General features: G+C 42.7%; 2 protein-coding genes across 14 annotated transcripts in view; both read right to left on the bottom strand.

The window, feature by feature from the left end:
* Positions 1-3,269: 3,269 nt before the first annotated feature.
* UMPS (uridine monophosphate synthetase) lies at positions 3,270-10,642 on the bottom strand. Of its 6 annotated transcripts, XR_012154198.1 has the most exons (8): positions 10,313-10,641; positions 8,723-8,876; positions 7,334-8,002; positions 6,587-6,762; positions 5,877-5,991; positions 5,443-5,596; positions 5,198-5,358; positions 3,706-3,768 (listed from the first exon to the last, which is right to left on the bottom strand). XR_012154198.1 is itself a non-coding variant. In XM_073305153.1 (6 exons), exons 1-6 carry the CDS (start codon positions 10,463-10,465, stop codon positions 3,587-3,589), a joined length of 1,449 nt encoding a protein of 482 aa, XP_073161254.1. In that variant the 5' UTR covers positions 10,466-10,637; the 3' UTR covers positions 3,270-3,586. The 6 variants fall into 6 exon arrangements, 4 of the variants coding, with proteins under 4 accessions (XP_073161254.1, XP_073161258.1, XP_073161255.1 ...); XR_012154197.1 differs by lacking the exon at positions 5,198-5,358 and having other exon boundaries at positions 3,683-3,768; XM_073305153.1 differs by lacking the exons at positions 5,198-5,358; positions 5,443-5,596 and having other exon boundaries at positions 3,270-3,768; positions 10,313-10,637.
* A 1,333-nt stretch (positions 10,643-11,975) lies between these two features.
* Positions 11,976-21,722, bottom strand: part of KALRN (kalirin RhoGEF kinase) — a 780,132-nt gene continuing 770,385 nt past the window's right edge. For all 8 annotated transcript variants that reach the window (XM_073305138.1, XM_073305143.1, XM_073305140.1 and 5 more), the window contains one exon: positions 11,976-20,038. In XM_073305138.1, the coding sequence (XP_073161239.1) occupies positions 19,493-20,038 (546 nt within the window). In that variant the 3' untranslated portion in view covers positions 11,976-19,492. The remainder of the gene's footprint in view (positions 20,039-21,722) is intronic.

Raw genomic sequence — 21,722 nt, 5'->3', positions numbered from 1 at the left:
ACAAAAGATGGGCCACAGAGAGCTAGCCCACTGACCTGAGCAGTCAGAAACCCAGATTTGATTGACTCCCCAAGCTGCTTGATCTGATCCTCAACCTCCAACCTGTCACCTTCTTTGTAACTGTGAGTCACCATTAACTTTTAAACTTTGGTTTGTTGTGTTCTGGTAACTAGGCTGTGACACTTGCCTCTGTTGCAATGGCTGTAAACAGTTGTACTCACACAGCAGTTTTTTTCCGTACACTGAACCGTAGGTTAAGCATGTGTATGCATTCCCATCCTCCACACCGCCAGCGTGGGTTGGTAGCATTTCCTTCTGGGACAAGTTGGCTCTGTTGCCCCAGATGGGTCTAGCACAGCTGGAGGGATGGGCGTTGAACATAAGGTAATGCACAATCAGGTGGCAAACCAATAAGACAACTGGGGTTCTGCCACAACTCCAGTAATGTGTATGAAAACCATTAGAAGAAGAAAACCCAGGGCTAGTGCAGGCTGCTTTCAAGGATAGCTGTTTTACCACTGGTCCTGAGAAAGCTTAACCACAGTGGGTGCGGCTCAAGCCATGTCAAGAGTCAACTGTGTCTCTGAAACTGATTAAACAGTCTAGACAGTTTCAGGTCAAGTCCTTCCAAAATGGAATCCACATCCCCAGAGTCAGTGGCCTCCCAAAACAAGATTCCAGACAACCCTCCTGAGGGTATTTCACATTCCTTTGGTGCAAACTCTTCCCTAACCTCAAACAATGTTTGTGTTGCTTCCTGTAAGACTCATGCCAATGAACATGGTCATTGGGGATCAGTGAATATAATCACATTTGAAATGCTACTTGGCTCATTTCCTGGGACGTTGAATATAGAACTAGGAGTACATTTCATCTTGCCTAAACCCACTCAGTGTCTGTATCAGAAGCATAACACTTAATGCATGTCATGTTATACAGGGAAAGTACCATTGCTGAACAATGTGCAGCTAACCAAGTATTAGTTGCTATCATTAGTGCTGGTGTAGCAATGTACAATGATGAAGGGCTAAGAACAATTATTCATTATTATAATTCACAATGAAAAATATGGAACTTCCCTTCTATTTCCCTATAAATGGAGTTTCACTATAGATATGGATTTCATAAACTATAAAGAGATTAAGATTACGGTAGTCATTTGCCTCCAGCTCTGACTGACAAAGTCTTTGTAATTCATTCTCTGGCCTGATCAGCTTCATATATTATGATGCAAATGAGTTTTTTAAATTGTGACCTAGTTCCCATGTTACAAATGCAGTTTTGACCAACCATGGGAACTACACTTTGTGGAATGTAAACAGCAGGGACATGCAAAAGAAATTAACATTAATTTGAAGTGGATTTCATCCATTTCAGGTGCCTGAAAGAAAACAAATCTTCTCTCAGATTAGAGCCACACACGCTTGTTTGCTGGAACAGTCCTGATTATAAAAGACCATGTGGGGCAGTGCAGGCAGGAGCGATAATTTGGTCTTGTTTACTAAGTGAAATGTTTTGGACGTCATCAGGGTGAACTGAAGCACTGAAGTATAAATTGTACAATAGAATGAATGCCGCTCATTAATGAAGGGCTGTGAACAATTCTGAGCAAATTAAAAAAAAAAAATCAATACCCTCACTTGTTTCAACAAAAAAGAAATAGTGCCATGCTCTGGGACACAGGGACTTGCTAAAAAAATTGGACACTAGGATCACTCTCTCCAACAGTCACCACTGTTTGATTCCAGAGATATGTCACCTTTTGATAAAGCTAATTAATTGGTTGTAAACAGAGGGCTTAAGCCAGAGATTTAGCTGCTGGTTCAAGGTCTTTATGACCCATCCAGTAAATAATAGGCTGGCTTAGGTAACAATGGAGGTCACAAAATTCATTAATCGCCCTGCACTGCAATAGCAGAGACTGAGACTTTTCACCACTTAAGACAAATATTGTGCTCAAGATAATTCACATAAATCTCTGCAACTCTCAATCATGGGATCAGCTTCAGTGCAGTGAGAGTATTACACTGTTGTTGAAAAACAGACTGCTTCTGATGAGAAACAGCAACAATACATGCTTATGATGAAATCTATTAGCTAAAATGGTACTGTGGCTTCTAAAAGCGTCCAAGGGAGTCACAGCTCCCTCTGGTGGAAGAAAGGGGAAACGGTAATAGTTTTAGCAGAGAAGGGTAAAGTATAAGAGACCATGCATCAGGCAAGTTTCTTTCTGCTTAGCTACCACTTACAACAGGAGGACAGGCAGCAGAGATTTAAGAATGTCCTATGACCTTCTTAAAAAACAAAACAAAGAAAGAAAGCCTTCGTATTACTATCTTTAGCAATAAACTGGAGATCAAGAACTCATTGTGAAAGCCATGCAGCTAATACTTCGCACAAGAGATGATGGATTGATCAAGTTTCACTGGTGAGACAGGCCATAGAAGCTCTTCAGCTTTGCTAAGAAAAGTCCAGCTCAATGAGAAAGGGGGACTCTCAGCTTAAGGTATTTATGTTATATACATACTTTAATTCTTATGATGTAGCTTATTAAAAGTAGTAACTCAGAATTCCAGTTATTTATACTCTTGCTTTCCTTGATCTGAACAATGAAAATCCAATTTAGTTTCACTCTGAAGTGCATTTTGGTGCAAATTTAAGGTGACTCCATCTCTTTAATCAACATCCATCAGACATATTTTTACATCCTTTAATTAAAAATCTCAAACGGTGAAAAAATATGGAAAAGTACTAAAGATTTTTCATAAAAATAACCAGCCTACTAGAAATTCAACAGTTGTATAACCTCAGGACTTTGTCCTTTTGCCTCTCATTAATAGACCCACCAAGCCTCACTGCAAATCAGTTTCACCCTGGGTTAACTAATAGCTGCAGCTGTAATTTTGTCATAGCAAATTTGGAGAGGAACCATGGTACCAATAATTCATACCAGTCACAACAGCAGTTACAAATACCAGGAAGGGGCAGTAATTGAAAGTTAGAGGCTTAAGTTTATTGTACCCTGAGTTTTTAATCCAAGATATTTACGAAAGAGGGAAAATACTATGAATATAAAAACTCACATTTGAAGGAGAGTCAATTCAAATGTTTATTAAGTAACAGATTCAGACTGGTTTGTGCTCCCTACAAGTTGTGTTGTCCCATTCAATGTAGTGAATGGTCAGCTTTGTTGTACAGTATTGAAAAAACTCCACCTGCACTGTTTCCATACCTAAAGGAAATGCCAGAGGGCAGTAATAACCCGCAAGTACCACCTGGAGTGTTTTCATTTATTTTTTTCCAAAGTAACAGACTGGAGGACCAGTTAGAAGTAAGACTAAAGTTGGGCGGTGATTTTTGGTTTCACAGTCTCACATGCAAAGAAACAATGGTCACAATTAATGTGATTTAGCCTTTACACATTACTAAAAAACTTAGTCACTGGCAGATTTTATGTAAAGCAAAATATTCAATTGAGTTCAGAGTAGATGACAACCTAACCAATGGGGAGAAACATCCTCCTAATTACTCCAGCTTCTTTTAGAATGCATTGGGTTAGTTTGTTCACTGGAATCCTAGGCTCGAATTAGTCTTGTGTATGAACAGCAAGTCTGCTTAAATAGCTCTCCCATGCTGCCTTCCTGTACATCTCTGCTTCCTCTGGACGATTTGATGCAGACAAGATGCCACGTCCCACAATAATGACATCTGAGCCTCTTTTGCTAATAACTTCCTGTGGACTTAAGTACTTCTGTCCAAAGTTATCACCTGAAACACATAACATATATGCTACATCAGTTTTCTGATTTGTAATAAGTAATGCCATCTCCTAGAAGTTCTAAAACAGACATTAGGACTCAAGAGGAGCGACAAGCTTGAGTTCTTAACACCTCAGACTTGACGCATTTTATATGAGACTGCTTTGAATGCTCAGTTAAATATCATTCACACAGAATTCAATATCCAGGGTCTCATTTTTCATTCTCTACCATATGGAGTAGTTAGCCAAAAAGTCTTTGGCAGGATTATTGATTATTTGTGTTGCATATGATTGGATTGCTGCTTACATACATATCTTACACAGCGTGTCTGATTTATAGAACTTGACTGCTAACAAAATAGTCTCATAACTAAACAGAATTTTCTGCATTCAAATGAAGATACGTGATTTTGCTTTTGATTACATGAAGCAGCTACTGATAAAAGGAAAACATCTCACTGAAACAGTTTTGGGAAACGCATAACTTACTCAACAGAAGATTTCTGATTCTTTTGTATTCAATTCTATTAAATAAAGGTGGATAGAAAGCTGGCTAGATCATCGGGCTCAAGGGGTAGTGATCAATGTCTCCATGTCTACTTGGCAGCTGGTATCAAGTGGAGTGCCCCAAGGGTCGGTCCTGGGGCTGGTTTTGTTCAATATCTTCATTAATGATCTGGAGGATGGTGTGGATTGCACCCTCAGCAAGTTTGCAGTTGACACTAAACTGGGAGGAGAGGTAGATATGCTGGAGGGTAGGGATAGGATACAGAGGGACCTAGACAAATTAGAGGATTGGGCCAAAAGAAATCTGATGAGGTTCAACAAGGACAAGTGCAGACTCCTGCACTTAGGATGGAAGAATCCCATGCACCGCTACAGACTAGGAACCGAATGGCTAGGCAGCAGTTCTGCAGAAAAGGACTTAGGGGTTACAGTGGACAAGAAGCTGGATATGAGGCAACAGCGTGCCCTTGTTGCCAAGAAGGCCAATGGCATTTTGGGCTGTATAAGTAGGGGTATTGCCAGCAGATCGAGAGACGTGATCGTTCCCCTCTATTCGACACTGGTGAGGCCTCATCTGGAGTACTGTGTCCTTTTTTGGGCCCCACACTACAAGAAGGATGTGGAAAAATTGGAAAACGTCTAGTGGAGGTCAACAAAAATGATTAGGGGTATTGGGGCACATGACTTATGAGGAGAGGCTGAGGGAACTGGGATTGTTTAGTCTGCAGGAGAGAAGAACGAGGGGGGATTTGATAGCTGCTTTCAACTACCTGAAGGGGGGTTCCAAAGAGGATGGCTCTAGACTGTTCTCAGTGGTAGCAGATGACAGAACAAGGAGTAATGGTCTCAAGTTGCAGTGGGGAACGTTTAGGTTGGATATTAGGAAAAACTTTTTCACTAGGAGGGTGGTGAAGCACTGGAAAATGTTACCTAGGGAGGTGGTGGAATCTCCTTCCTTAGAAGTTTTTAAAGTCAGGCTTGACAAAGCCCTGGCTGGGATGATTCAGTTGGGAATTGGTCCTGCTTTGAGCAGGGGGTTGGACTAGATGACCTCCTGAGGTCCTTTCCAACCCTGATATTCTATGACGATTCTATGAAATAAAAATGTTAATATGTTATGGTTAGGATTTTACATTGTTTGCATTTAGTTATGCTTTTTGACTGTGTTCACTTACACATTTGAATTTGCAGTCTAATGATAGCACATTTAACACGTCTGTCATGTACTCAGGAGCTGCGCACTCCATTGCACGCAAAACTTGAGGTAGCAAGAAGCCTAGCAAAAAGGCTGCCTAGCCTACTGTTCTCCTTCCGAAAGTTTCCAGAGATCTGCAGGAGAAAGTATTGAGGATTGAGGGCTGTTGTTTCTAGGCACATACGCTCTCATACTTGTATCCAAGTATCCACACCTATTAAATAAGATGCACTGCATATGCACAATACTATTTTCATGGGATAACAACCAGTTTTCCCCCCTTCAAAATAGACAGTTACATTAGAGACAGCTGCAAAAAAATTACACTATAAACATTCTATAATTTAAAAGTCACTTCTGAAATGACCGTGAGAAATTTAACTGCAAATTCTACCTCCCCAGGGGTGTTTTTACCTCCAGCTTGCATCTGGACCCCCGGAGTCAAGTGAAGAAATTCTGGTTTGTTACTAACTCTGGAACCAGAAATGAATCCAAAAACAAAATCTGAGTTTTCTTCAGCCATTTGTACCTAAATATAACAAAAACCAAAGAACAAAGTTTACAAATTCCCATGCTTAAAACTAAACCTGACCAATCGTCTTATGCTCTGCCACCTGCATGCTTCATGTTTTTTTCTGACAGTGTAAGATGCCAGAGAGAAATCAGCTTTTTGCAGTGTTTCAATCCATGTCAAAACCTCACTACTTAAGAAATAAACACAGCATGCAGAATTGACAGCTCCTTATTAGAACCTAGATGTAACTAGAAGATGTATAACAGAAGACTGGACATTAAACAGGGAATGTAAAACAAAAGCTAACAGGATGTGATTGCTAAGGAAAGTAGTAAAGAGCAAACACGCTTTTGCAGTGGTCACTATGATAGTTCAAAACAAGTCAGTAACAGACTGGTGATACCACATGGAAGCTGTGGGCAACCTCTTAAGATTTGAAAGTCTACAAGTTTATTGTCTTTAAAGCACTGCAGAGAAGTCTGGTAACTTGTAGCTGTACTTGAAAAGCTGTTTGTAAATGCAGGCTATAATGTTATGAAGTGCACGCAACCAATCTCCATTGCCAAAGCAATCTGGAAGTCTTCCAAGCAAAACAGAAATTCCAACTTACTGCAGATTTTGTGTAGTCACCAGTGGCAAGTGACCCTTGAGAACTCATCTCAGCAATCAAAAGACAGCCTCGCTGTGAAGGAAGCCCTACTTCTTTCAGCCCTTTCACAACTCCAGAGCCTGGAACCACATGGGCATTAACTATATCTGCCCAGGAAGCTATTTTGAATACACCACCTGAGAAGAAAGGAACAGAGAAGCACATATTTTCAGTTAAGTACCACTATGAGTTTATCCTCAAGCAGGAAATGTGTTTTAACGAAGACAGAGCACACTAAGCAGTGCACATTTTTAAGATGTTTTAACCACTGCAGTTTCCGGCGGCTGCATGTACAATCTGGTTGAACAACCTGTAAACTGCCTAAACACAACCGGCCACTGTCTCTAAATCATATTTTTCACAAAACCGGTAAGGTTTTGTCTTCTTTGTTTGGAGAGGTGTTTATCAACACCTAGAGCCTACTATCACTAGTATTACCTTTCAGGGCAACATGCAACAAAATAATGAGAAAGAAAAACAAACAGAACAAAACAGATTCAGGTGATGAAGGCTCTACACAGATACTGTCATAGCTTAAATGAACAGGTTCAGACAAACAAAATCAAGCATGCACAAGTAAATGGTATTTTAAAAATCAATATAGGTGTCATCATCATCATATCTTTGCACTAAAGGGAATCACATTATATTTAGCAGGCAAAGGTATTGGCAGAAAAGTCACAATAAACTAAGGTTGCAAATAATCACCTTGATACTGATGTTTCACAGTGTTTCCAATGTCTGCAAACTTGCGGTCTTCGAATATCAGGTACTCATGTTGGTCTGCAAGTGCTCGCAACTCCTTTATTACCTCTTGGGTGAAATCATTCAGGATATCTATGTGAGTCTTTAAGATACAAATGCTGGGGCCTAGAGTGGCAGCCAGCTGTAGAAGTTCTTTGGAGTCCGTGACATCAGCAGAGAGGCATAAGTTAGTTTGTTTCTTTTCCATGAGCTTGAGAAGTCGCGCTGCAACAGGATGGATTCCAGGTAGCTGAGCACGAGTGCTAAAGCTCATTTCTTTGCACATTTGTTTGATGAGAGCAGCATCATTTTGCTCTGCTGGTTTGAAGACATTCTCCAGAATGAATTTCTTCACCTTTTCAACCATCTCAGAGTCAACTTTTTGCTGCTGCTGGAGAATCTCTAGCATCGTGGACAAGGTGCACACAGAATGTAGGCAAATCCCTTGTTCTTCTAACCGTTGCTTTCCTCCCTGCTCTCTATCCAGCAGCACTATGGCATCAGTGATTTTTAATCCTTCTTTCTGAAGAACCTCTACAGTTTCCAAGATACTAGATCCACTTGTGACCACATCCTCAATGATCAAACAGGTTTCTCCTGGATTAATGATGCCTTCCACCAGACGTTTGGTACCTTTAAATCAATAAAGGCACAATCCACTGAATTACCGGTTTAAAAAAATTAACATAAAAGTGACTTGACCTTCCTGAGTAGATAAAATACTCCTTTATACCCCAGGAAGTTGTGAGGTTTATTCGTATTTGCAAAACAACTTGAGATCTTTATGATTTATTTGCTCTTACAGGCACCAGCACACACATTCTACTATTCCTTGGGTGAAAGGCACTATAGAAGAGCAAATTATTGTGAATGAAACCAGTACTAAACCCATAAAATTAATCTCTTCTGTAGCTATTTGCAATGGCATGAAAATTATCTCCACCACTGAGACATACTGTTTAATATATTTACCAATATCCTAGTTCTACACTCAACAAGAAACAGTTTAACACCCCACTGCAGAGATTATGGAGACTACTGAGTCCCTGGCACCTTTCCTCATAACCAGTAAAAGGGCACAAGCTCATGCAGCACCTGTTAGGGGGATGCAACAAAAGGCACTTGCTCTAGGAGAACCAGGAGCAATGAGTGTACTGATGAGACAGTTTTCAGAGACAGCGTTACACATTTTGGGGGGCAAGAGAGTGGGAATTTTTTTCCTTTCAATTGGAGAGATGATCTTCCATTGGAACACAAGGAATGCAAGTCATAAAAACTATTTAAAGTACTTTCACAAGCAAATCTTTCAACCAGAAAAGACAATTTAACTTTAATTAACTTGAATCATTTTACCATAGTCTTTTGCTTCCTTCCTCCGTATAAGCATTGGGATCTGGTTGGACGAGCAGATAATTGTAGCCAAAGGCAATGCTGTGTATGGAACACCACACACTGAGTCATACCTGAGCCTTGCATTTTTTGCTGTTTGGAACAGGAGATCTGCAATCTAAAAATACATCATATTTTTAAGCAGTACTAAATTAAACTACAAGCATATATCACCCATAGAAGCAATTTCAGATATTCCTGACTGATTGGTGTATGGTCAGAAGCTACTTCCTCAGAAGTTTGTAAGCAATATTCTGCCAGTACTATTTGTACTCTGATAGCTCCTAACACATTTTGGGTGCTATCAAAATAGATTAAGATTAAACTCTTTGGGGGAAGGATTAGCTAAGAAAAATGTCTGGTAACTTCATTCATGGAATTAGTGGTCAGCGACCAGTTATTCAAGGAGTCACACAAAACATGCTCTCCACTGGATTTTTTTTTTGCATTGTCACCATTCCTTTAGCCAACAAGTCATCTCTTCTTTTAAATTTACTCTCACCTTCTTTTTCTCACTGTGAACTACTGACAATCACCCTTAAGGATACTACCTAAAAATAAAAAGTGGAATGTGGGGCTGTATTCTGTACGGGCTGGGGGACTGGGTATGTATAATAGACCATTTCAACAGATTAACAGATTAGTTCCAAAATGGTAGTGCTAGCACAGTGGCCAAAAAAAAAAAAAGAAAAAAGAAAAAAAATGGAAAGATATTGTTTATTCCATATTACAGATCCATGCTTGCAGTACTGTATTTATACACACAAAGAGAGAAAGAAAATGTTTTCCAGTCTCGCCACCATGAGGACTACATTTTTTTTTTTTTTAATAAAGGAAAGCCTCAGTTATTCAAAACAGACAACTAACTTAAATCCCTGGTTAGCGGAAGGTCAGATATTCATCAATATTCACTGCACTCCAGCCAGAGGATGAAAGGAGGATTATAAACCAAGCGAGCCACTGGCCTATCCCAAGGTCAGGAGGCCGAAGAGGAGAGCTACAAGCTGCAATAAATACTTATGCACAGAAACCAGCAGGTCTTGCTCCTGCTTCATTTCAGCATAAAGCTCTCTGCCCTCTGCAGCCGTCTGGACAAAAGACGTGAAAGAGAAGCGATTTTTCCATAACCCCCACACGAATAAATTTGCTTTGACTTCTGCCCGTAAAACGCCCCAGCAGCGCCTCCGGGTGCAGCGAGCGCCTCCTCGCCAGGGGAACGGCCGCGCTTAAACCGCGCCGCGCCGCCACAACCGAGCCTGAGGGCGCGCGCAGAGCCAGGTCGCGTGCGGATCGGCGGCCAGCGACCACCGCGCGCTCGCGGAGCAGCCGGTCAAGCAACCGGGACGGAAGGGGTTACGGGCGCAGCACTGTCCCAGATATGCCCAGGCTACGGTCTCCAGGCTGCTCTGCTCAAAAGTAGAGCAGGGCCCGCAGACCGGACAGGACCGGACCCCCCGCCCCCGCCGCAACAGGGGCCACTCCCCGCAGCAGTAGAGCCCGCGGGCCGCCGCCCCCCACCCAGCAGCAGCAGGAGGCCCCCCCCCGGCCATGCACCTGGTTGAGGAGGGGCGGGTGGGAGACGATGACCCGTAGGTCGACGTAGACGGGGGAGGCGAGGCCGCTCTTAAGCACGAAGTCGCCGAAGCGCAGGGCCTGGGCCCGGTGCAGCCCGGACACCAGCCGCTCCAGGGAGCCCGCCTCCACCATGCTCCCTCAGGGGAAAGCCGGCCCGCGCGCCCCGCGCGTCATCCACCTCTCCCGGCCGGCGCCCAATGATGACGTGACAAAGAGCGAGCCGCGGGGCTCGCAACGGGAAAAGAAGGGGCTCTGTCCCCTCCTTTGGCTGGCACCGCCGCTGTATGCGCATGCGCTGTGTCAGCCGGCGGGCTGATTCGGGGCCGGACAATCCGGGTTCCCGCCAGGACCTGTCCCGCTTGGCGGGAGTGGGTGGAGCGTCACAAAGATCTTCATCCCGGCCTCCGTAGCCGGCCCCTCGCATGGGCTTAGGGGGATCGGGGGCTCCCCGTTCAGCCCCCCGGAGACAGGGGGCCCATGGCGGTGGGTGGGTGGGTGACCCGGCCGCACGTGGCTCATCGGGCAATGGTCGCTGTCACCCGCCGTCGCCTCACTGGATCCTGCCTCGGGGCTCAAAAAATACCCGGCCCTTAGCTGTAAACGGAAAGCGGAGGGCTGGGGGCTCCTCTCTCCAGGCGTTTGGGGCAGGGGTCACCCCCTCCAGCTTTTCTCTGCCCCTAGAAGGGCATGTTGTTTCTTTGACTAAAAGCAGAGGTTCCCCACAATCACCTGACTCCAGGAGCAGGGGCTTTAAGAAACACCCCAAATGCCTCGAGACATGATAAAATCTAAAGTGTTGACAACACCGTGGCTGACAGGAGCCTTTCTTGGGGCTGGCAAGGGGGCTAGCCTGTGGGTGTGATAGCCTCTTGTTGCCTTGGCAGAGAGCCTCCTCTTGGTATCTGCAGGGAGAGCGATGGGATGTTACCAAGTGGTGCTTAGTCTTTGACTGGATGGGGAGAGCATGCTTGAAGAGCAGCGCAGCTTCAAACAGTCACGTCCAGAGATCCGCGCCCCCTGCTGAACCTTATAGTGAATAAAGAAAAAGCAGTTCCATCCTGTATTTTACATACACTAGGCAAGAGCTGGGTGAAACGTTAGGACGAACCATTTACTTGCTGAAAAATGCAGTTTTGGATCGAATAAAACTATAGGGGTATAATTTGCAAATAGTTTCAGCTGAAAAAAAAAGGTCAAAACATGTCATTTCAACATATTAAAAAAAAAACTTTTGATTTTTAAATGTTTCCTTCATGAAACATGGCTAGATTTATTTTAAAAAAGTAAAATCACCCCAACGCCACCAAATTATTTTGCATCAAAACATGTTTGACCCAACTTGATTTTCAGTTTTTGTTTTTTCATTTCCGCAAGAACCACCGCTCCTAGTTCTTTGTTAGGTTGATCCAAAATGAACTTTTTGGGGGATTTTCCAATTTGACTACTGAACTACAAAAGCAATTATTGTTTGCTCAGCTGTATGTAAGACCTAGCACATTATTAGGTGATACCTTCAATGTTTGAGTTCCCTTTGGACATCCAGTCAGAAAGGGTGTATTAAGTAAAGTAGCTGATGTGGTTTAGTGTCTTAAGGCTCTACAGAATCCAGAGTTTGTGAAATAAAACTGACTCATTTTCTCTGAACAATTGTCTTTACTCAAAAAACCCAGAAACTGCATCTTTAATATACTGTATTTATAGGAACACAATGAAAGAAGATGTACATTTTGAAGCTTCTGTAGATAACGTACTGTAGCATAGTAATATTAACACGTGACAGCAGCTAATCACTTTACAATGTTACACGAGTGATTGGACTTTCAAATAAACTATTTACAAACTTACCTTTACAAAACCACATTGTGTGTATACAAAATGAAATTTGTAATAGAACATACACTTAAGGCAGACCAGCGGGACACTGAAATTAAGGCTGTGGAATTAGTTTGCACCTTGAAAATGCTGTGCTCCTAGCAGTTTTTTTTTGTTTTGTTTTTTTTGCTCCTCTTTCAGTTGATTGTTGCAAAGATTGGAAAGCATCAGTATATTCTAACTCTCACTGTGAAATTTCCTTCTTTTAAAAAACAACAAAACAGTCTGTGCCTTTGCCTTCCTTATGGTATCAGTGGAAGGCATATCTGGTTTTATTGACCTCACTGGCAGAGTAATTTTGAACAGTTTGGTAGAAAGAGAAGTAAAAGCACCAGCATCGAAAGTTAGACATGGGAGGTGAAATATGGCTTAAGTGACTAGAGAAGATGTTTGTTTGAGTAGCTTCATATTAAAAGACCACAATTACAGCAAATATTCAGAATCCTGACAGTATGGTAACATTCATCAATATACAGATTCCAGAATAGGAATTCATCACTTGATGGCAGTGTGCAATCAGCCTTGTAAAATAGGATTATATTTTGTTCCCCTCCGAAAAGCCCCATCTTCTGCTGGAACACAAAAGAATGAACTGAATAATAAATCTGAGTCCTGTGGGAGAGAAGAATCTGCCTCATAGTGAATGACTGGAAACAGAACCAACTGTGTGATTGTCAGTCAGACCTCTGTGTATGCACTCGTCGCTAAACTCGTCTCTGAAGATTGTATTGTATTTTAGATAATTTGCTTTTTATCTTCTAATTTGAAAGGCATTAAAGTATGGTTATAGTCCCAAAGCATCCATACAAATAGCATTCTGGGGTTCCATATTTAGCCTCTTTTGATGGTTAGCATATCAAAGGCCAAATTATGCCCTCAGTTACACCTGTGAAACCCTCTGACACCACAGGAAACTAAGCAGAATTTGGCCCCAAATTTACTTACTTGAAAAATGATGCTTGTTTCAACTGCCAGCACTTCAAAATAGACCTTTCCCAGACCTAAAGAAGACCTCTGCCTAAGCCTGACTCTTTCACCAACAGAAGTTGGTCCAATAAAAGCTCTTACACACCTTGTCTCTTAGCACTTCAAAATAGCATTCCTGCCAAAAGGATCAGTTATTCGAGAAAAAGAAGAGAAGGAACAAGACACGGAGGTGACAGAGTGGGGGGTGGGATGTGGAAAGCTTTGATTATTTTACATAAGAACAGCCATACTGGATCAGACCAATGGTCTATCTGGCCCAGTATCCTGTCTTCCGACAGTGGCAGTGTTGGATGCTTCAGCAGCAGTGAAAAGAACAGGGATATTTATCAAGTGATCCATCCCCTGTCATCCACTCCCAGCTTCTAACAGTCAAGAGGTTTGGAGACACCCAGAGCATGGTGTTGTGTCCCTGACTATCTTCGCAAATAGCCATTGAGGGGCCTAACCTCTATGAATTTATCTAATTCTTTTTTGAAACCAATTATACTTTTGAGCTTCACAACATCCCCAGGTTGACTGCACTGTGTGAAGAAGTTCTTCCTTTTGTTCATTTTAAACCTGCTACCTATTAATTACATTGGATGACCCCTGGTTCATGTGTCATGTGAAGTGGTAAATAGCACTTCCTTATTTACTTTCTCCTCACCAGTCATGATTGTATAGACCTCTATCATATCTCCCCTTAGTCGTCTCTTTTCCATGCTGAACAGTCTCAGTCTTTAATCTCTCCTCAGCTGAAGCTGTTCCATACCCCTCAGATTTTGTTGCGCTTCTCTGTACTTTTCCCAGTCCTAATATATCTTTGAGATGGGACAACCAGAACTGTACACAGTATTCAAGGTGTGGGCATACCATGGATTTATAGAGAGGCAACATGGTATTTTCTGTCTTATTGTCTATCCCTTTCCTAATGGTTCCTAACATGGTTAGCTTTTTTTTGACTGCCACTGCACATTGACCAGATGTTTTTGGAGAACTATCCAGCATGATTCCAAGTTCTCTTTCTTGAGAGGTAACAGCTAATTTAGATGCCGTCATTTGGTAAATATAGGTGGGTCTTATGTTTTCCAATATGCTTTACTTTGCACTTAGCAATATTGAATTTCATCTACCATTTTGTTGCAGTGTCATGCACTTTTGTGAGATCCCTTTGTAATTCTTCACAATCTGCTTTGGACTTAACTATCTTGAGTAATTTTGTATCTTCTACAAACTTTGCCATCTCACTGTTTACCCCATTTCCAGATCACTTATGAATATGTTGAACAGCACTGGTCCTAGTACAGATCTTTGGGTGACCCAGAAACTTACCTCTCTCCACTGTGAAACTGACCATTTTCCCCTACCTTTTGTTTCCTATCTTAACTAGTTAACTGGCCCTGTGCATGGAATTAGAAGCATTTCAGAGACTGCCACCATGGAGGTCCTGGACAGTAATCTCTTTTCTAGCAGCCTAATTTGGTCTCTAGGACATCTCTCCTATGTTTCCCTACATCATTAGTACCTTCATGTACCACATCAACCAGTTTCTCCCCCACACTGCACCCATCTGTCCATGTGTCCTCAGTGCAAGAGGATACCATGACATCATCTGGAAGAGGGTCCCAACTATGGGATTGTTTTCTCATCAACACCACAGAATCTGTCAGATAGGGGGTGGGACCGCTTTAGTCAGTCTTGGTCTGTGTACCTCTCTTTCTCCGTTAGCTCCTCCAGATCAGCCACCCGGGTCTAAAGAATTTGTACTCTGTCCCTGAGGGCCACGAGTTACTGTTTAAGTTACCGGTATTGAAAAACCTTGACTGGGTGCCAGTCGTCTTCTTTGCCTATTCGCTCCCTTCTTGTAAGCGGCCAGAGTGTTTCAGTGTCAAAAACATGCCTGCTCACAAGAACAGAGACAAAGCTAGATGGATACACACACACACATGCTGCTGCACTGTGATTTTTCGGTTAATGCAGCATCTTAGGTTTGCTCTTGGTGGGTCACTATCTAAGCAGCAGCCCTTTCTTTAGGATTTTCAATATTGCGTAGACACAAAGAATTAGTAAGGTATTACAAAGTACATGTGACCTGACCACTTCAAGCAGAGCCTCCAGACCTCTGTGCAACTAGAAATTCAACTTTCTCCACTTAATATCCATTTGCCATGTGGCCGTTTACAATTCTATTGTCAGAATTCAGTAAATACATACAGGATGGTATCATATATGTTGGTGTTTCATTAACTTCATTGCTGCTACCTTTCATTATGCCACACTGATGGTTAAAATTTCACAGTACAGATTTCACAGTACAAATTTCGTCTTCTGGTTTCAAACCTCTTAACAGCCTATCTGTACCTCATGAAAAACAATGAGCTCTTCACTGTTTGTTATAGGCAATACTTAATATGCAAGCTCTCCAACAGCCACCATGCTGTTGCGGTTCTGGAACCACTAGTCCACTTTGAGGATCCACTTTTCCTATTTGCTGAAGTTCAAGGACTCATTTGGGCAGAGTTACACTTTTCAGGTCCTTCTGCATCTGCAGTGGAGAGGTCAAGATTTGGCCATAAATTGTTTCAGTGGGAGCAAGATCAGACATAATTCCTTAGTGTTTAATGTAAACTAGCACTTACAGTGCAATTCGGCATTTCTTATTTAGGGAAAACACCTATTAAAATCAGTGGTAGTTTTATTTGTGTGAGGAATGCAAGATCAGGCTCATAACATTTGTAGATAACCTTGTGATTAAAAGGTTCAAGGATTTTTGAGCTAACTGAAAAAGAGCAGTGCATGGGAAATGGAATTGTCTAATGAGAAAGAGGCAAAAGCAAAAAGGAAACCCCCTGCATAAAAATCTAAAGGTTTCAAGTTCAGCATTTTCCAATCTCTCGTCTAAAAGGCACCTCACTTTTTAAAGATGTTTTTTGAGCTACAGGGCCTAACCTATCTCCCAGCCTTTCATCCTTCCTTTTTCTATCATTTTATGGCAGCAAGAGGCCCTAAACATTCTGGCTGTCAATCCAATCTCTTTTCCCACAAGCCTCAAAGCTGCAAGTGCATTTACTCTGTGTGGCAATTTGAGACTTGAATGCAGATTGCAAGAAAATAAAACAAGAACTGACTCCATATTGAGAAAGATCCATGTGACTTTTTTTGTACTAATGACCAGGAGAAAGTTTGTGGCTTACAAAGTACACAGATTTTAGAAAAGTTGTTGGGATTTTTAACTGAACTCCCATAAACATAAGAACAGCCATACTGATTCAGACTAAAGGTCCATCTAGCCCAGGTCCCGTCTTCCGACAGTGGCCAATGCCAGGTGCCCCAGAGGGAATGAACAGAACAGGGAATCATCAAGTGATCTATCCCCTGTTGCCCATTCCCAACTTTTGACAAACAGAGGCTAGGGACACCATCCCTGCCCATCCTGGCTAATAGCCATTGATAGACCTATCCTGTATTAATTTATCTAGTTCTTTTTTGAACCCTGTTATAGTCTTGGCCTTCACAACATCCTCTGGCAAGGAGTTCCACAGGTTGGCTGTGCATTGTGTGAAAAATTTTTTTTTGTTTTAAACTTGCTGCCTATTAATTTCATTTGGTGGCCCCTAGTTCATGTGTTATGAGAAGGAGTAACTAGCACTTCCTTATTTACTTTCTCCACACCAGTCATGATTTTATAGCCCTCTATATGTCCCCTTAGTAGTCTCTTTTGCAAGATGAAAAGTCCCAGTCTTATTAATCTCTCCTCCTACGGAAGCTGTTCCATACTCCTAATCATTTTTGTTGCCCTTTTCTAAACCTTTTCCAATATATCTTTGAGATGGGACAGCCACATCTGCAACTAATATTCAAGATGTGGGTGTACCATGGATTTATATAGAGGCAATATGATATGATACTTAAGGGCAGCACAATCAAAGCAGATAAGTGAAATGTCCTCAAGAGCCAACTTTTACAAGTAGGGAGAAGGGAAGTATGAATAGTCCTGCAGTGAGAAAATACCTGAGTGCCGCAACTCATGTAGGAAACCCATCGGTGGCTGTAGTCTGGAGGAGCTTCTGCTGCCAATGCTAACGCCATGTTGCAGTCTTGCTGAGGAGGTGATTCTATTCTCTGATTTGTGGGAGGTGCCGGTGATTTGCTTAGAAAAGTGGAATGGGTTCCAGATGATCCATAATATCCAGCCCTTGACAAGCCTTTCCCTTCCAAGTCCTCCAGATGGACTCCTGCCTCCCCTCCACTTCGGAGTGCTTGGCTCTCCCTCCTCATTGATAGTGCCTGTTATGCTGCCTCTGACCCTCCCCGTTACAGTGTCTCTCTTCTCTGACTGCAGGTCCCAGATCCCCAGAACCCATTCTTTTATCTAAGTTACACAGGGCTGAGCATCTCTGAATGTGCTCTTGCTGGCTTCTGTGTCCACTAGCAAAATATACTGCCCCACCCGAAGGGCAGAGGAGGCCCTACCTTCACTTCAGTCAATGTGATTTCATTGTGTAGGGCAAGCATATTGCTGGGATCCCACAGAAAGGTAGAGGGCTCCTGCATGCTATGAATTTGGGCTTTGAAGGGGGTGAAAGACAGAAGCCCTGAGGCTATCGTAGTTCTTGTGGAGTGACTACATCACTTGGCGGTGGAGAGAATTCCTCTCTGCCCACCAACCAACTCCTGGGGATATTCCCGGGGCACAGCCTAGTCACTTGGACTGTGTGCTGGATTTTGCTACTGCCCCTAAGTGATTTCTCTAGATAGACTAGATAGCACAGGTTATTGGACCAAGCCCTTTGCCTCGAGAAATCCCAACGCCATGAATGAAGGGTTTTCTATTATCTGGCTTGGTAACATCAGTGGTATTGCCTGCTCCAGGCATGCAGATAGTTCTCAGCACTGACAGAACTTACCCACGAACCTGGACAGAATATACTGCATTGCTGATTATCAGATCCACCCCCCCACAGGGCTGGCCTTACAATTTGTAGGGTCCCCAAGCTATTGGAGCAGGAGGAGGAAAAACACTAGGCAGTGAGTTGCCTCTTCCCCTTTTTAGCCGCAGGACCGGAAGAAGATTTGGCCAGCCAATGAATTGCCTAGGACATAAAAATAACCTCATGGATGCTTTGGTAGTGGAGGCCTTGAAGTGCCTGGAGCGAGATTTATGAATCTGGAAGTGTAATAAGCAACCAATTTTAAACACTGAAAACCATTTTGAAGCTGTAAACACAAAGATGAACCCACTATTCTTTCTGCACTTTGACCAGCTTTGGATGAACTTTGGGCCAAGCAATTTCAGAGCTAGAAATGGAACAGGATCCTTTTATATATATATTATACCCACACACACACTCCCACACCCACCCCCCATATGTAAATTGAACAACCTGATAGAAAAAAAATCATCTAATTTACAGATACGGCAAAAATCAGACATAGCCTTTTCTCAGTGCACAGGTTTTGGAAAAGATTTCTGTACAATGTTTATAAAATGTTTTAAAAAACCATCAGCGTCTCATTGTGCTTAGTCAAAACAGCTTTCTGGCGCAGTGAATTCACTGCCTTAACCGAAGCTCTAAAAGTTACTGCATGGTGGTTTGATATAGCAGAAAGCTCTGGAATCCCACTAGTATTCTCATCTGGAGAGGTATGCGTGAGCAATAACATGTAATGACAGCATGTCTGAAATCACATTGTATTTAAATCAGTTAACCACAAAAGCTTATATTACAATGAATAGGGCCTGATCCTGCATGCCCTCTGCAGACTGAGTCCCCATTGATGTCAATGGGAGTCATGTGTATTAAGGGCTTGCAAAGTCCAGCCTGTAACTGGCACTTGGCTAGCAATGATTTCAGCAAAATCTGAATCCAACACAGTTTTGCAGTAAATGCCGACTGCCTAGGGTCAACCTAGTTTTACTCCACCAATCACTACTCTCTTCCAAATCAGTCTGGCAAGATCGTGAGGCTGTCTTATAAGGCTGCCTTTCAGAAAAACAAGGCAACAGTATTTTGGCTCCCATTTTAAACACCCTGTTTATATTATGGACATTATAACCAGAAGATTGCTTGCTTTCCAAGAACAGCCTTGTCAAGAGGGTGTGCATGCAGACTTAACAGCACCTACAGTAACTTTGGTTCTGAGTAACTGGACAGATACTGCAACCACTAGCATGAGTTACATCCCTCAGTTTGGGAAACCACATGAAATGTATGTAATACTTAATACAGAATTATATACAGACAGATTCTGCCTTGTGTCTGTTTATACTGTATGCCTTGCCTCAGGCCCAGCTGTGTAGTATCACAGGACCACACAGCATCACGTTCCCGGGTTCATCCTGCTCATTATGAAGCTCTTAACATTGGGAACTGGATGCACATCATACTGGTGTCTGCGGCGCTCAATGAAGCAAGCCAGACGGGAGGTATCCAGTGGGATTTTGGAATAGCTGCCATTGTGAGGCTGCAGCCAAGGATGCTGTAAACAAGTGGCTGCTGTTGGCCTCCTCCTGAAGTCTTCCTGGAGGATAACATTGATGAAGTCTCTGGCTGCATGACTCACATCACAGAAATACTCATGAGGGAAGCTGAAATCCACTCTGCACACATTTATACATGTCTCCTCTTTGCTTTCATCCAGGAATGGAGAGACACCACTTAACATGACGTAGGTGAGGACCCCAATGCTCCAGATGTCCGTGCCCAGTGAGACAGGGGCACCTTGGATAACTTCAGGAGCTGCAAATTCAGGGTTTCCAAGCAGCTGATGAACATGGTAATGACCTGTGATCTGAACTGCATCTTCCAAGTCTATAAGCTTGACACGAGGCACTGGGATCCTTAAGTCAATGAGCAGATTTTCTGGCTGTTGAAATTTTAAAACAGACTAAATTGTAGGATTGTTTTGTAAATTAAATTTGTGGCTTTCACTTTAAGAGAAGTCAATATCAGTGGTTCTCAACCAGAGGCCCAGGGTCCCCTGGGGGGCTGTGAGCAGGTTTCAGGGGGTCCACTAAGCAGGGCCAGTGTTAGACTTGCTGGGGCCCAGAGCAGAAAGCTGCATAGGCCCCTGCATGGAGCTGAAGCTTGGGGTCCTGAGACCCTCCACCTGGGGCTGAAGTAGAATTCTGAGCAACTTAGCTTCACGGTGCCCCGTGGCATGGAGCCCTGGGCAACTGCCCAGCTTGCTAACCCATAACACCGGCCGTGGCTTTTATATGCAGAAAACTAGTTATTGTGGCACAGGTGGGCCGTGGAGTTTTTATAGCATGTTTGGGGGAGGTGGGGGGCCTCAGAAAGAAAAAGGTTGAGAACTCCTGGTCTACACCAATATTGAGCTTTGCTTTTCATGTGTAGTAGCTCATCAAGACTTATACTGAATCAGAGATGTGAAATACCAACCAGGACACTGAATGCCTGGGAACAAATTCAGCTCCCATTTAAACAGCTGTTAAGGCAGAACAACACCTTTAGTATCAATAGAGTTATTCGGGTTTTACACCAGTGTAATGGAGCAGGACTTGACTCTTGGTTTCTAGGAGATACGTTTATTTTTCCCAAATTAATCTTCCTAGAGCAATTATATATGGATATAATTATTTGTCTTCCAAACAAGAGTATAGGAGTTTTTTGTGGTTTCCTCCTACTCACAGCTATTTCATCATTTCTTATGGCTCTCTCCCTCTGGCTGTCTCCCTCCTTTTGCACTTTCCCCAGGAGTTTTCATTTGAACCGTGGATTCAGCTCTCATCTAGCTTGTGATAACTTTCAAATTTATTTCTTCACCATCATCTACTCATACCTCTCTGCTGGTCTCTGTCTCCTCATCCTCATGCAGTTCTTACTGCTACCTCAAGCTCAACATGTCTTAAAATTAAACAAATCATAGAGCTTTCCAAACACTCTCCTCTCTCCCCGTTCTCAAATCATTGTTGGCAACACCAGCATCCCTTCCTTCACCCAGTTTTATAAGTGCATGACTCAGTCTATGGACTACTGTGACTTCTGCCCCTCTTGCTTCTCACTTACCAGCACAGTTTTGTTCCCATCAATGCATCTCTGAATGACTCAAGTGATGGGGACTCCCACCACTTGCTTTGGGAAGCTACCCTATGGTCTAACAAAGTTGCTAATTTAGGATTCAGTGTAATTTCTAAGTAATTTGCAGGAACATCAATAGACTTCCTGAAAGCTCCTATGGGTCCAGCAAAGAACATAAAAATACATATTGAAAAGCATTTTGAGTAGCTTAGCCAATTGGGACTTAACCTTTTTATATGTTATTTTGGAAAAAAGATTTGGTCATGGGCAATGGAAGAACCAAAGCACCACCTGCAAGGACACATTTCTGGTCTGATGATTCCAGGAGACTCCTCCACTGAGCTGAGTCTATTACTAGGGATTGAGTCACTAAGTGGAAAGGGAATTCATATAAGAGGGCAGGTTGGTGCCTTAGTGTCTATTTTTGATTGCCATTTAAGTCTGCACCTGCACTTTGTATAAAAATAAATCAATCCCAAAACAACCAATACAACCTTAACTGCTACCCA

Source organism: Lepidochelys kempii, chromosome 11 (assembly GCF_965140265.1).
Source record: "Lepidochelys kempii isolate rLepKem1 chromosome 11, rLepKem1.hap2, whole genome shotgun sequence".
Taxonomy (NCBI): Eukaryota; Metazoa; Chordata; order Testudines; family Cheloniidae; genus Lepidochelys; species Lepidochelys kempii.
This window is presented reverse-complemented; position numbering and strand designations above follow the sequence as displayed.

Coding starts and splice junctions, on each gene's coding strand:
- UMPS (XM_073305153.1), bottom strand. CDS start 10,465: ATGGTGGAGGCGGGCTCCCTGGAGCGGCTGGTGTCCGGGCTGCACCGG. Junction 8,003..8,722: donor GAAGGAAGCAAAAGACTATG/GTAAAATGATTC, acceptor ATTGATTTAAAG/GTACCAAACGTCTGGTGGAA. Junction 5,992..6,586: donor GTGACTACACAAAATCTGCA/GTAAGTTGGAAT, acceptor TGTTATATTTAG/GTACAAATGGCTGAAGAAAA.